Source organism: Erythrolamprus reginae, chromosome 2 (genome assembly GCF_031021105.1).
Source record: "Erythrolamprus reginae isolate rEryReg1 chromosome 2, rEryReg1.hap1, whole genome shotgun sequence".
NCBI lineage: Eukaryota > Metazoa > Chordata > Lepidosauria > Squamata > Dipsadidae > Erythrolamprus > Erythrolamprus reginae.
In genome coordinates, this window is record NC_091951.1 from 52344001 (window position 1) to 52359743 (window position 15743).

General features: G+C 37.3%; 1 protein-coding gene across 3 annotated transcripts in view; it reads right to left on the bottom strand.

The window, feature by feature from the left end:
* CADPS (calcium dependent secretion activator) overlaps positions 1-15743 on the bottom strand; it is a 526173-nt gene that overhangs the window by 104976 nt on the left and 405454 nt on the right. For 2 of the 3 annotated variants that reach the window (XM_070738156.1, XM_070738155.1), the window contains 2 exons: positions 3181-3336; positions 526-673 (listed from right to left, as the gene is read on the bottom strand). In XM_070738156.1, coding sequence (XP_070594257.1) covers positions 526-673; positions 3181-3336 — 304 coding nt within the window. Of the gene's footprint in view, positions 1-525; positions 674-3180; positions 3337-7823; positions 7971-15743 lie in introns of all 3 variants that reach the window. The other variant, XM_070738154.1, reaches the window with a different exon arrangement.

Genomic DNA, 15743 nt, shown 5'->3' on the forward strand with positions numbered 1-15743 from the left:
AGTTTATAATCTTGAAAAGGAAAACAAATTAAGCTACCAGATGATAAAACTGGACCAGTTTGTAGCAGCTGAATCATTAAGGACCTTGAAGTATGTTAAAATATAACATCAAGAGACGGCCTTTTTAAAAGCAACAGATTAGTTGAACAATTTATTTCCCTATAAAGACATTAGTTTAAATATTTATGTTTTTATGGTAGTCAAAATAATGTCTTCTTTTCAACTTGATCAAATCAACATTTTGAGGGGAAAAGATTCCAAGGTTGAGTTAATGACTCAATATTGCATAATGTCGAACATAAATAGGCTATGATGTGGGTATGTTGTACACACCAATCTTTGCCAAAGGTCATCTTTAGATGACCAGGTATCTGATGTAGACTGATTTGATGGAGTGATCCAGGATTTTCATCTGCATAGTCTCTATAACACTAAATCCACAACTGTTAAGAAAATTTCTGAATATAGCAAACTTTGCAGACTTTTTCTCTCAAAAATTACATTTTTTTTCATAATGCATTTTACCTCTTGGCCCATTTCCATACTGCAAAGTTTTGTTGATTGAGCTTTGGCATCAACCATAACATTAAACATGGTGCATATTGATTGAGGGACTCGGAAATCTGTTGATCGGCTTGTTTTCTGTAGCTTTACTTCAAAAGCAATCCGGGTTCTATGAAGCATGAATATAAAAAAAAGGAAGATATTTGGCTGAGGTATAAATATATTGCATTAAATAATCCTTGTGATCAATGCAACACAATCTGAAAGCTTCAGAGCAAAGGACACTGCTGGCTGATGTGAAGTTCAGAAGAAAAAAAGAGACCATGCCAGCTATGTTAGTAAAACCAGAGCTGTCCTTAGGGTATGATTTTAAAAAGTTAAGATGGCCGCCATGGTGCTGTAATCAAACCTTCACCTGTTTCCACAGATAAAAAGATGAAGCTTCAATTAAATCTGCTATTTTGACTTTTTGGGCCACAATTTGAGGGTATGAGTATGGTGGAATTACAAGTGTCCTGAGTGTCCTTCACAATATTTCTTAAATAGAAGTTTATTGATTGATTGATTGATTAAACTTATATGTCACCAATTCACTGTGACTCTGGGCAGCTTGCAAAAAAGATAAATATAAAACCAGTTAACGTTAATAAGATTTAAATAAGAACTAAAAACAAGGAGATGGACAGAGCGGGGGTGAAGTCTTTTCTCCTATCCTGTGAACCACTCAAAGCAAAGAGTTTTCCATGATAGCCAGCAAAACCAGATTTTTAGTGCCTTTCTGGAGAACCAGAAGAGTGGAGGCAGATCTCACCTCCTGTAGAAGGATGTTCTAAAGGATGGGGGCCACCATGAAAAAGGCTCTTCTCCCTGACTCCATCAGCCAACATTTATAAACAGATGGAGTCTTTAGCAAGTCCCTTTCACTGAAGCGATTGAGGCAGGCCAATCCCACTGGGGCAAGATGGCTCCTCAGATAATAGCCCACAACTTGTGTTTGATGGTATGAAGGAAATTGGTAAGAGGGACGTTTTACTTGGCTTCTATCTCTTTTGAAATCAATTTGGCAAATAATTTTTGCCACATATTTAGTCATGCTCTTCAGACTGCTTCTATTTCTATATCGAGAGACAAGAAAATTAGTAAGTACCTTCTCATATTAATTAAACAGTGTGATGATGTTATCACGCCAAGCGATAAAAATGCATTCCTATAATATGGCTGGTATTACCTAATTTGTAGCTGAAGTATAACAGGGACCAAAAAAGAAGACTCACAGAATGAAAGGAAGCTGAGGAATGCTCTGTTTTAAGCACAACCTAAACAAACCTGTTAATTGGTGACTTTATATTTAATATTTTTTCACAATGTTTCCTGTTTGCATGTTCTCTTCATAACTGCCACATAAGCAAGTATTAATTAGATTTTTGCACACACCAGCTCCATGGCAAAACATATAAAAATGATACAGAGCTCCAGCAACCCTAAAAAAGTTGCTCATTTTAAATTTCATTTTCAGACATGACAAAATCATAATGGGGAAGACAGAGCTTGTATAATTAGGAGCTCCCTGTTTATACTTCAGCTCTACCTTGTATTCCCATCTTCTCTAGCAAGCAACCCAAGAGACATAGCAAAGTAAGGTAAACCCAATGTCTTGCAAGTTGATTAAGTGGATTCTAACTTACCTCGCTTCTTCCTGTGGGGCATGGCTGCATATGTGCATGAAACACGTGGAAGCATGGGCAGTGGCAAAACAAACAAACAAGCCCCCAAAGCCAAAAACAAGATGGCGACAGTATGCACAGTGTCAGAAGCCCGGCTTCTGAGCACGTGCAGAAGAAAAAAAAATTGGGGGGAACAATCCCAAAAATACAAAAGCGAAAAAAAATCCCAAAACAAGATGGCGACCACATGCACAGTGCCAGAAACTCATGTGCAGAAGAAAAAAAACTGGAATTAAAAAAAAATTCAGAAAAAAAAATCCTCCAAAAAGATGGCAGTGCCGAACCAGTACCATGATGTCATCATGATGTCACCAGCGGGTTGCTATCAGTTCGGAAGAACTGGTCCGAACCGGGAGGAACCCATCTCTAAGTCCATCAGATAACATGTGACAAATGGTGAAAATGAGTAAGAGCGCTTATTTGGGCATATTATGCATTTCATATAGTTCATTTCAAATACATATATTTTCCATTTCATATAGTTCTGTTTGGAAGTACATTTATGATTTGGAAAAGACAATTTGATAGAGAAGGTAGCCATCGTTACTGATTTTTTCCGCAATAAAAGTTTTTTTAAAAAAAACATCCCACCTTTATTATATTTATAAATAATTCCAGAAGAGTTATTTACTCCTTTCTCCTCTTATTTTTCCACCACAACAAAGGAATTAGGATAAGAGAGATTGACTGGCACAAAGTCACCCAACCAACTTTCATGCCTAAAGTGAAATTGGAACTTACAGCTTCCTGGTTTCTAAAAGCCTAGTGACTTAACCATTAGTGCAAACTAATTCCCCAAAATTGTGTGTTCCCCTCATCCAAAATGTAGTAAGGACTGGTAATGAATTCAGAATCAAGCTTGTTCAAGCCTTAAAAAGGTGGCCAAAGAACAATGTGTAAGTTCCAGCAACTAGAATCAATTCTAGTTCACAATTTACATTTTTCAACCCACCTCTTTACACAGGATTCGATCATATCACTAGCCATAAGTTTTAGTCGTTGTTCTAAGTGTTTCCCGAATTCTTCCTCAGGCCAGTGTAGATCCCTGATGAAGGTCTGTAAGGCATCTAGTTTCCAAAACAGATCTTCTGATGTTCCTGATCCATTGCTGCCAGGATAAAATGAAAAATAAGAAACAACCAGGTTACAGCTGGCTCACTGATTTTAGAATCCTGATGTGGAGATCATTCTTACACACGGAATGGGGTGTAACAGTGACCGAAGACACAGAACAACGCCATGGGGAAATCTCCATCATCAGGCTTGTCAGGTTTTCTAGTCTACCTATCTCTTACAAGTCTTTCCAGATCAGACGGAGAAGACAAGTCATGTAAGAAAAGCACATTCACCTGGAAACATCGCGGACGGGAAAAAGAACTCAGCCCTTTTCAATAACCACATTTTCTTCTGTAGTTGTTGAATTGAAGGCTCTACAAAAGTAAAGGGACGTCTCTACTTGATAATAACCGCACTGCACAATCGCATGTGGTTATTTTTAGGTTTCATGCATTTTATTTTCACAGATTACCGGATTTGTTCTCTTTCCGTTTCTCCCCCACTTCCTTTATCGCAAGGGTTTCGAAGGGGGGAAAAACAGTGCTAACAAGTGGTGAGCGAGGACCTGATTTTTTTTTTGAACAGCTGGAAATAAATCAGGGTAAGGCAATTAAATTATTCACAACGAGACATTTTTAAAAAAAACGTTGCTCAGAAAAGGTTGAGGTCACTAGCGATTTGACCAATTTTTGTTTTTGAAGCAAAATTATTCTGGAAAAAGAGGGATCGATATCCTTAAGCAGGTCTCTGTAAGGTTTTTGTTTTGCTCTGTTTTGTTTTGTTTTCTTGTTCAGATTTTTCTTATATATTTGGAGGTATCCTGTCTCGCTGCCGATTAGACTTCTGTTCAGCTAAAATTATGCCTAATGCTTCCACTCACAAGGTAAATTTTACATTATGTTTTATGTGGATAAATTTATCTATTTACTACCCTTCTTCTTTCCTTTTCTTATTCCCCCCCTACACCCATAATCATTATGACCAAGGAATCTTCAAGATATTATTCCCACTCCTCGCATACCACTAATGCTAACACAGTGATTGATATTTGACACACCATGCATTGTCATGTCACGCTGATATCGTCTATAGAAACAAATGAGGAAGACTGTTTCTATTGTAACCGATGCCAGCTGCATTGAATTAATGCTACAGTAAGGATAAAGCTAAATGCACACGTGGAAACCATATTCCCAACATGCCAAGGGGCTCTTGGAATCCTAGGCCAACAAAGATAATTATTCAAACAATGCACGGACTTGTTTGTAGAAAACAGACATCTTCAGATAAGGGGGTGAAAACACTGAAGCATGTTCCTAAACAGGTAGAAGGGAACTTTAATCAATGAAAAGATAGAGAATCAGGCATTTTCTTGAAGAACAGACCATCAAAAAATACTATAGTATATACAGGTAGCCCTTGACTTATGACCACAAGTGAGCCCAAATTTTACGTTGCTAGGTGAGAAATTTCTCAAGTGGATTTTGCACGATTTGATGATTTTTCTCGCCAGGTTTGTTAAGGGAATCAAAGCAGTTTTTAAATTAGCAACACGGCGGTTAAGTGAATCTTGTTTCCCCATGGACTTTGCATGTCAGAAGGTGGCAAAGGGGGAATCACATGACCCCAGGACCTTGCAACTCTCATAAATGTGCATTGGTGGTCACGCATCCAAATGTAAATCACGTTACCATGGGGATATTGCAACCATCATGCGTGTGGAAAATGGTCCTGTCACTTTTCCAATGCCGTTGTCACTTTGAATGGTCACTAAACAAGCTCTTGTAAATCGTGGACTACCTGTACATGGATTCAGAAACTTGATTGGTTCAGCCTAGTTCCAGTTTCTTCCAGTTCAGAGATACATTTGAAAATGTTTACCCAATCCAGTCCAGCTTTTTTTTGGGGGGGGGGAAATGGCGTTTTGGAACAGCGTGATTTTGTTTTAAGCAATTAGGTAGCCAGGAATGCAATAACTGTTACTTATTATTACAACGCGATGACACCCATCTGCTTCTAGAAATTTCAAATTTAAAAAAAAGAGAGGGAAGAAGGCTGTTTTTGGCTTTTCCTTTTCGAGGGCTCCTTGGGATTTTTAAAGATTTTAAACTGGGAAGTTTAGTGGCATATTCAGCTTCACGCGACTGCTCCATTGCAATGGCTGTGGGCTCTGATTTTAGGTATCTGCAACTCATGAGTATGTGTCATTTTCAACGAGACTTACTCTGAGGAACCACGTGTAAGATTAAGGCCTTGATTCTTATCTTTTCAAAAATAAACTAAAATGGAACATTATCACGCAGCATGCACAGAACAAAGTAGGGTTTTTCTCCCCCCAGCTTACATAGACTGCCTAATCTAACCTTTTATAAATCAGCTTAGCATGAATATGAATTGCAAACATTTTTTTTTTGAACAGCTATTCATTTCATTTGCAATTTAAAATTGTCGTGGTTTGGGGGGGAAAAAACCCACACCAACCCTCAACTTGGAAATTTGAAAATGGATTCCTGTTCCTGAATGATTGCTCAAAAAAAAAGGAATAACTTGTTCAAACTAATGTTCTTATTATAATTTGACTTTATTATCATTTGTTGCCACATGGGAAAATTTGATTATGATCAGAACATGTTGTACTTTTAGAAAGATAGAGATAGGGATGGTGATTGACTAGACTGAGTCTGTATAATGTCAGTTGAAAAGATACATTTCCTCTGAGAAATACGCGATGTCCCAGTTGGGACATCACAAACACATTGTGACTGTTTGAACCATAGCTTGGCGTTGTTGTACAAAATATAAAGACATAAGCATGGTTTTGAAGTCACAAGGATGCACTTCCATGTCATCTTAAATTAAACATCGAATAAACCATGATTTGTTATTCCAGACATCATTTGCCTGCAAGAGAATACATATGCATGATGGGTGCATTATGACTGAAAATAATAAAACAATAATCTACAGCTGTTATTAACTTTGTTTTTGTAGTGGGGGATTCTTATTTCCAGCATTATATTTCTGCTGGTCCTTTACAAATGAACAAATGTACTGACACAAATATGCCACCAAAAGCAACTTTAAAATGTGCCAGATACCTCTGTCATGAAATGGTACATGACAAGAAGAGATTCAGAAAATGACATTTCATTACCATGCATGTAAAAATAAAATAAATTGTTTACAAAATTGTCCTCTCGTGTCCCTATTTCCTGTTGTGTGCATTTGTCTGGAGAGAGAGAGGGAAGGGAGGGAGGAAGAGAGGAGGAGGAAGAGAGAGAGAGATGAAAGAAGGAAGGGAAAGAAAGAAAGAAAGAAGGAAGGAAGGAAGGAAGGAAGGAAGGAAGGAAGGAAGGAAGGAAGGAAGGACAATGCAAAAAATCTTAGCATTTCCTAGAGTTGCAAAGCAGTCAAGCTTTTTCCTACTTGGAAGAACAAAGATTTTCTACGAATGAGGAAATGTATTGTGGCAACATTTACACCCCCTCCCCAAATACAATATTTGTTTAAAAATAATTGGCTCTATTCCTAAACAAAACTGATGTTTGTAATCACAAAAATTCAGAACTCTTTTTAGTCCAGAGTAGATTATGTTATAATCTGCAGGGTCCATGGGCAAGTAAACAGCTGTGACTTTTAATGCACATTTTTTTGGATTCCAAAAAAACCCCACCCTTGCATGGAATAACAGGATTTTAGCAATAACAGAGGCAGCAGGACTGGGGAGGGGTGGTTTTAATATTCTCCAGATTGAGATAATTTAGCCTAGTTAGCTGTATTACTGGAATCATTAGCAACCCCCATGGAAATTTAAAGTAGAGTTTGCTCTCCAATCCAGATATATAGGACTTCAACTTTCACAATACCAAGCCATGGTGAACTTTGGCAGTCAAAGTTCAACACTGGAAAGGCTGTGATCATTTTGTTTCCCATGTAGCTTTAGGTCTGATGTGTCTGATTATTATCCAAGATTACTTGGGAAAATTAACTAAACAAGAATAACTGCAGTAATATATATTTTCTAGATGCCTCTCTTCCAAAATCGAGAGGATTATTTTTATTATTCTGGACAATCATTCAGAAAATTAGGAACAGATTAGATTTTAGATCCGGAAGGTGTTAATGAGAACCATCCCTCGCTTTTTTGGAATGCGTAATTTTGTTTTATTTTTTAAAATCCAGATAGATAAATGTTGGCACATATTTAGAAGTATATACAAACATGGGATCCTGGAAAGACCAATTTTAACCAGAAGACTATTTCCAGTGTGAAACAGAATTTTTTAAAAAAATAATCTTTAATGTGATCAATTTTGTCAAATAATAATAAATAAAATAAAATAAAATAAAATGCCCATCTGCCCAATTTCACTGCCTACTGTCCCCCTTTTTGGTGGTTTGGGGTAGACAGCCCCATTGTTCTTCTGCAATGGTTCTCTTTTCAGATCCGTTGACTCGAAATGAACAATTCATATTCATGCCAAGATGGTTTTATTTTCTTTTTTGCTTGAATTGAGATCTATTGAACTGAATACACACTCAGCATCATAGATAGCAGCCATCCATGACGGTGCAGAAAAGGCAGGCATTTGAGGAATGCCTAGTGGGATGTTAACTGGTAGGTTTGGAACTTTAGGGAGATTCACATTTGGTAGATTCACATTGGGCAGATTACTTGTTAAGCTCCTGTGGAAGAAACAGACAGAAAGAAAAAAAAATACCATCACACTGACAATGCTGATGCAGCAGAAGCACGGTGGCACTCAGAAAGAAATCTGCAAAGTTCACAACAAGACAACAATCAAAAAACCCAAACCAAAAACATTTTAGAGAGAAGCATGAGTTATGGAAAGGCTTAAGTGTGGGATTGAGGACTTTGCGTTATTTCAGCACTCTGCGATCACAAGTTGCTAAAACAAAAACAGAGGGAGGGAGGGAGAGAGAGAGAGAGAGCAAGGACAAAAACAAAAGAAGGAACATTTATAAAAGAGCAACTTAAAACATCAATACAGAAGGACGGAACCTACTACTACCACATGTTAAAAACTGTAGACATTAATTAGGTCTTAGGTAAAAGACAAGAGGCACACTCAAATGATTTTAATGATCGGCATGTAGACTTGAAGGACAAAATGGCACAGCTATCCTTTTTTTTTTTTTAAAGCTAATAGGATTATTTTGTAGATTTGTGTGTCTGTGTTTGTTATAAAAGAGGTTTGGTAATTGGATATGTGGCCAGGATTTTTCTCTACGTAGTCATTTTATTCCCAATATGTGGCATTTCCATAAATTTTATATGGCATCCAAATGGTTCCACTATTTAATAAAGCAAAGAAATAGTATTCCCTTGGAATGGCAACTTATGGGAAAAGGGCCTGCCTATAAAGTATCCCATATTCAAGGGTGGGCGGCAGCTGGTGTGCTCAGATGCTCCCTCCCAGTAGGAAATTCCAGGATGCGCACACAGTTGCACGCCCTGGATGCACCCCTGCATGAGATTTGATTTCTGTGCATGCGCAGCAAGTGAAATTTTATGTGAAGATGCTCATGCGAGTGATATTTTCGTGATTTTTGCCAAATTTTTTACTTCTGCGCATGCGCGGAAGCAAAAATATCAGTGAAAATCGCCAAAATCTCACTCTCGTGCACATCCTCCCACAAGATTTCACTTGCTGGGCATGCGCAGAAGCCAAATCTAGCACCAATGGCATGCACGCACCCGAGGGGTGTACCCGCGCCCGCAACAGCCTCGGAGGGCATTCCGGTAGAAGGTAAGATGAGCGTCCCTTCACTGCCCATATTCATGTGGGGAAGGTCTTCCCGGTGAAAAATGGGATTCCCTGTTTCTCAGTCTACGGTTCTCTTTTCCATTCAAACAAACAGAGAATGCGCTCCTGCAGGTGATCTTGGGACCCCCAATGCAACTGCTTTGAACACATTATTATCAATGCTATAGGAATCTGCTGAAGGCAGTGGAAGGGCAAAATTGTTCTTACTGGCATCAGAACTGAGCAACTACGGATCTGGAATCCTCATGACTTGCTGGCACATACACAAATCAATAAATCAAACCTTTCTAGATATTATAGGCCTCATCATGTCGTACTGTACAGAAACGTCCTGACTGGTAAATAGAAATTGGAGAAATTGTACAATTTGAAGACCTAGAAGAGTAGATAACTTTTACAACATAATTGCAGCTTCAAAATCCAAGTTGGATGAAGTCCATGAGGAATTTGATGGGCTTCCATCATTTGCACACGGAAGCATGTAGTCTAATCTTGCACATATTGACTCAGAAGTATTTTGCTTTGGACATTTGTGTCCAAGTAAGTGGAAAGGAGAATATCTGCACAGCGAATATGATATGCATTTATTCAGATTAAAAGAAGGTCTACTATTCATAAAGAAATGTACAAAATAGTTAAACTTATTTTCAAATGTATAGTAAAATAGCATGAAATTGACATTTCCATGAAATCTAGACTGTGCGACAAATCCTGATACCAGGAGAAAATATTTATTTCATTCCTTCTGCTTCCCTCAAAAGCACTATTCTGACCTTCCCCCAAGGCTCTAACTAACTGACTGATGGACTGATTAACAAGAGAAGCAAAGAAGTAACTCTTTGCTTCTCCTGAACATCAAGTCTTCACTTGTAGGTATGTATACTGGCTCACAAGTTGGATGCAACTTGCAAAAAATCTGTCGTTCCTTAGTTTTGCCCAACACAGCAATTAAGCTTAGAAGCTTAAATACAGTTATGTGTATTCATACATATAAATGGGAATTCTCTTTCTCTCTTTTTTCCCATTAGGTTATGCAGTGAGGAGTATGCAGTGAATAAAAATAAATAAAAATAAAAGGTATGCAGTAAAGGAGTGTAATTGGGAAGACTAGAGGAAAAAAAGAAAGAAAGGGGAAATGCAGAAAGAAATAAAGGAAGGAGGGAAGGAAAAGGAAGAGAAGGGAATAAAAACAGAACAAATTGTATGAATGCGAAAGAAAGTGTGAAATTATATGGGATAATTCTTACTATGCTGAGCGATTTTGCTGGGATAATTCTGATTATATTCTCACTTTTCTCTCATACCAGCAAATTTATTAAAGGATTTCCCCCCTTCAAGGAACCTCAGGCAAAAAGGATTGCCTATTCCTATAGAAAATTGCAAATATATGTAAATGCTCATCTTTAGTTTCATCTGACACAGTCCTTATTTTTCTGCAATAAGATTGGATTGATTCTTCCTTTGAACATATTGTGATTTAATTAAGATGAAATTAAATTACAACTAACCTACACATTATAGGTTAGTCTCACTACTTCAAAAGATGCCACAGACATAGCCACAAAACAATAACCCAGGAAAATGAAATTTTCACGTGGTATTGATATCTACAAATACATTCTCTGAGCATTGTTACTATGCTAACAGGAAACAAACATTTGAAGACATAAACAGTGCTCGCTGAGGACAGCTGGTTATAGCAGACATATTCCAGCAAAGACAGTAAAAAAAATATTCACATACCACCCATCTCTTATATGAAACAAAATGATTTAAGTACCATCTGCCCAGTTTAAGAGAAGTGAAACTCCTATCTATCTTGCTATATTTATATATTATCTGTCTTACTACAGCATTAAGAAATTAGCTTCAACTTCATTCTGAAAGCCAGTCTAGACAGAATCATATACCATATCATTAAACTGTGTTTATGCATTTTGTAATTATTCCAGAGTAGTCACCACTTTGCAAGCTTGGTTTCTTTTCTTCTTTAATTGCACCAGTTTTTCTGTCCCTATGTTAAAAAAAAATTAGTAACTGACACTGGAGAGACATTATAAATTCTGCATTTTGCCTGAAATGGCACACAGGAAGGAAGGAGCAACAATAAATGGTGACACAAAGAAACAATTCCCATGGGCAATAAAGAAACAAATTCTACATTGAATTTAAAAACATAACAAAACTGGCTGAACATATCATTCTCCCCACTGGTTTTCGGGGATCCCAACTATTGTATGAAAATAGATATGAATTGGATTGGCACCAGAATTTTCCACAGTGAACCTTTTAAAAAGACTGCCCTAAATCAAGCCTGTCCTAGAAATGTTGTCTTTAATGTTTTTAACTTTTTGTGTTACACAATGTTGAACTGTTTCCCCCCACAGTTATCCTATATGTAATACAAAATAGTCATCATTAAGTGGAAATCTCCTTGTTCAGCTGTATTCAAAGTTAAAGGCCTTAAACCTGAGCCTAATGGCTGATAATAATAGTAAATGAGACAATGCAGGCCATTCTGAATAGTCTGTAGTACCAGCATTTCCAGAAATCTTTTAGCTCATTCTAGTTAGTTCAGCATTTTGTAATCTAAGCAATTTTAAGATATGTGGACTTCAACTCCCAGAATTCCCCAGTCAGCTTGCTGGATAGGGAATTCTAGGAGTTGAAGTCTACCCATCTTAAACCATTACTTTTACTTTTTTACTTCCTACAATTTTGTTAAGCATAATATTTTTAGTCCTTTACCTGCACATCACACATTCCCCAAGTATCTCCTTGCTGATGATCACATCAAAAAACTAATTTTGATTTCAACCATAATTAATTTTATCTTTTTAGAGTCCATGGCACTCTTGATAATTGGCTCCAAAGCTATAAGCTCTATCTTCTTTCTCTTCCTATTTCTCAGAATCCAACTTTCATGACCTACTAGGATCACTAGAAAAAGCTTTTATTTGCTGTCCCTATTTATAGAAACCTAGAAGATTGATGGCAGAAAAAGACCTCATGGTCCATTTATCTTATATTAGCTCCTGTTCTTCTGCCCCTTTGCCTTTTCTAAATATATTGATTTGGCATTTCTTTTTCCATAGATACTTCTGCTCTTCATTGGTAGATATTAAGTAAACTTTGCTTGAATAATGGTAATTAATTTTAACTTCTTTGTTATTGGCCCAGACAATGATATTTCCCAGGCTACAAAAATGTTACACATTGTGTTCCCGTTTTAATTGCCATACTTCGCAATTTTAAGATGTTCCTTTCCTTTTCATAACTTCTCTGTTGCTTCTTGTATTTTCTCAGGAGGTGGTCCCTGAACATATAAAAGTTTTATAATTTTGGCATAATTAACTTAGAACCCCTACCCATACATTTACAATGTTTAAAAGTGATAGCATTCAGGGTGTGGAAAACTTTTGTCAAACAATTATGTAGAATCACTCTTACTCAGATTCACTCGTAAGTAAATCAGGTGATTTATGGGGCTTAATTTTTAGAAACAAAGTTTAAATCCATTTTGGCTTATTAAATGATAATCTATTGATGAAAAATGCTATAATTAGCTTTTAGTCATCACTATAATATATTAATAATGCTAGCATTCGGAAATCCTAAAATGAATATGTCATGCTTGTATATGTGATTTCTATGCCTGCGTTATTGGAAATGGCTGGCGCAATTAGCAGAGATGGCTAAATTGACTACTCTGATTTAAAAAAAGCACACCCAAACACTTTTACTTTGAATTGGAAACCACTTCTGGATTTTGTGCTTGAAGTGGAAAAAGATGAAACTTTGACCTTGGGTTTTACCGATTAGGTAGATTTGTTGTTACATAAATTTCTAGTTTCTATTATTATGAAAATGTATTTGAGGAGAGATCCTATCCTAATGCCTTATTTTACTGCAACAAATGATTCAGAAGTCAATATAATTTTCCCCCTTACCCCCCCCCACTATTCACTTCCCTTTTCCTTTCCTAATTTCTCTATTATTTGCCTTTGTACTCTCTTTGTATGTTATATTATAAACTGATAAAAACTATATCATAATAAAAAAGAGTTCAATAATACTTAGAAACATAGAAGATTGATGGCAGAAAAAGACCTCATGGTCCATCTAGTGTGCCCTTATACTATTTCCTGTATTTTATCTTAGGATGGATATATGTTTATCCTATTCTTAGCCTCATTTTTTTTGGAGGGTGCCTTCCAGTCACTGTTGAGTCCTGATAAATATGTGGACAAATTCATATAGCCATCGTGGGTTTTTTTAATTGGCATAAATATATAATAATATTATTATTTTTCTTCCATTCCTACAGGGTGTTTTTTGGGAGGGGGGCAAGATTTGAAGTGATTTGGCTCCTTCCTACAACTGAGTCAAAGTGACTGGCCTAAGCTGGGTTGGTGCCTAAGGCAGATCTAGAACTCCCGACTTCCTGGTTTCTAGTCCAATGACCTAACCCCTACATCAAAGTAGCTCTCACAGTATCATGTTCAAACCAGGGGTGAAATCCTCCCAGTTTGTTCATACCTGTCGGTTTCTCCAGTTTTCTTTTGACAAACAGGACCAGAATGGACAGGGTCAATGACAAGGGCTGGATAAAACCCCAGATAGATTTTTGTCCACAAAGTCCCATAATGCAGCCAATTTAAGATCCAACATGGAATACAGACCTTCTGCTGGAACTGGCACATCTGAGACTAAGTCAATGGGGCAACCATACAGCCCGTGTGGGGGCAATTGGTCCATCTGTTTTTTGCTGAATACATCCATGAGGTCTGAGAGGTCAGACGGCAAAGACACTGCAGATGGACCTTGTACCTGACCTGCTTAGACTTGGCGAATATGGTCCACCCATTGCAGGCTTAGGAATGAGGGATCAAAGGATGCATGGATCATGTATCTGGAGATCAAAGGATGCATGGATCATGTATCTGGAGCCAAGCCAGGAAAATGCAGTCTGGAAGTGATGTAGAACTGGATAGCCTCCTCATGCATACCATTGGCCCAGACAGAAACACCCAACAATCAATGGTCTCCACGAGCGTGGGAAGATCCACCGGACACAAAACCCTCTGAAGTAATTTAATAAAGGACGGTTCTACATCAACAAGGGAGCTGCAGAGCTGGAGAGCAGGCTGATCATAAGCCCCACTTTTTCCCGGTCAGTGGGGAAGTCTTCATTTCTCAAGCTGATAATAAGTTGCATTATACGAGAAAACCCAGCAACATTTTCTTGTTTGCCAACAAACTTATCTGGCACAGCTATCTCCCAAGAAAAACAAACTAATTGTAGTTTGAGAGACTATGAGATGTTCTAGAACTGAATGAGAAACCCAGATAGCTTTTTTCAGAATGTATGGTCTGCAAGGAGTGATACAGAATGTCTATTTTCCAAAGAAATTGTTTGGAAGAAATATCTTGATCCTTGAGCAAAATCAGTGCTTCTCTGCCATTAAAGTAATCCAATGTTTTTCCCCTTTTTGGGATTCCACGTGTAACTAAAAAGAAGCACTAAGCCGATTTGTAAAAATGGAGGCATTTTTTAAAAAGTTCACACGGAATCATTTTTGAAGTGTTTTGAGGATCCTGTCTATCCTAATGCTAATACAAATAGTACTCAACTTACAACTGCAATTGAGCCCAAAATTTCGGTTGAAATGAACAAATGTGAAGTGACACATGTGTTAAGTCGATTTTGCCCCATTGTACGACCTTTCTTGCCGCAGTTGCTAAGTACAACAACTGAAGTGGCAAGGTTGTTAAATCAATCAATCTTCCACATTGATTGTTAAATCAATCAATCTTCCACATTGATTTTGCTTTTCAGAAGGTTGCAAAGGGGAATTTCATGACTCTAAGACTCTGCAAGGGTCATAAATATGAACCAGTTGTCAAGCATCTGAATTTTGATCACGTGATCACAGGGATGCTACAAAGTTTGAAAAACGCTCAGAATTCATTTTTTCTCCCAGTGCTGTTGTAACTTTGAACTGTCACTAAATAAACTATTGTAATTTGAGGATTACCTGTATTTTCTGCAATTGTATCTTTGGAAGCCTGACCAGCAAACCAACCGGAAACAAAGAGCTCGGCTGTTTTGTCTTTTGCCTTATTGAAGCTCTAAACTTTTTTCCTTTATTTCTCTCATTTTGGGGTCCAGAAAACTCTTGAATGCTTGAATCTTGCTCTTGCACTTGACTAAGCTTTACGTCAAGGTTGACTCAGTCATCCATTCTTCTGAGGTCAGTAAAACGAGAACCTAGATTGTTAGGGACAATCGGCTGACTCTAGACCAGTTTAGAAAGGGCTGTAAAGCACTGTAAAGTTATTATTATTATTTATTGGATTTGTATGCCGCCCCTCTCTGCAGACTATATGTCTAAGTGCTATTACTATTTGAACATGAAGTTGCAGAACTTTAACTTTTCTAAGTTCTGTGTGAAAGGAAGCAATGACTTTTTGCTGTTGAACTTCAATCTATTCAATCAATAGCCGCCCAGAATCCTTCGAGAGTTGGGCAGCATATAAATATAATAGATAGATAGACAGATAGATAGATAGATAGATAGATAGATAGATAGATAGACAGACAGACAGACAGACATACTAACTAACTAACTAACTAACTAATTAACTAACTAACTAACTAACTAACTAA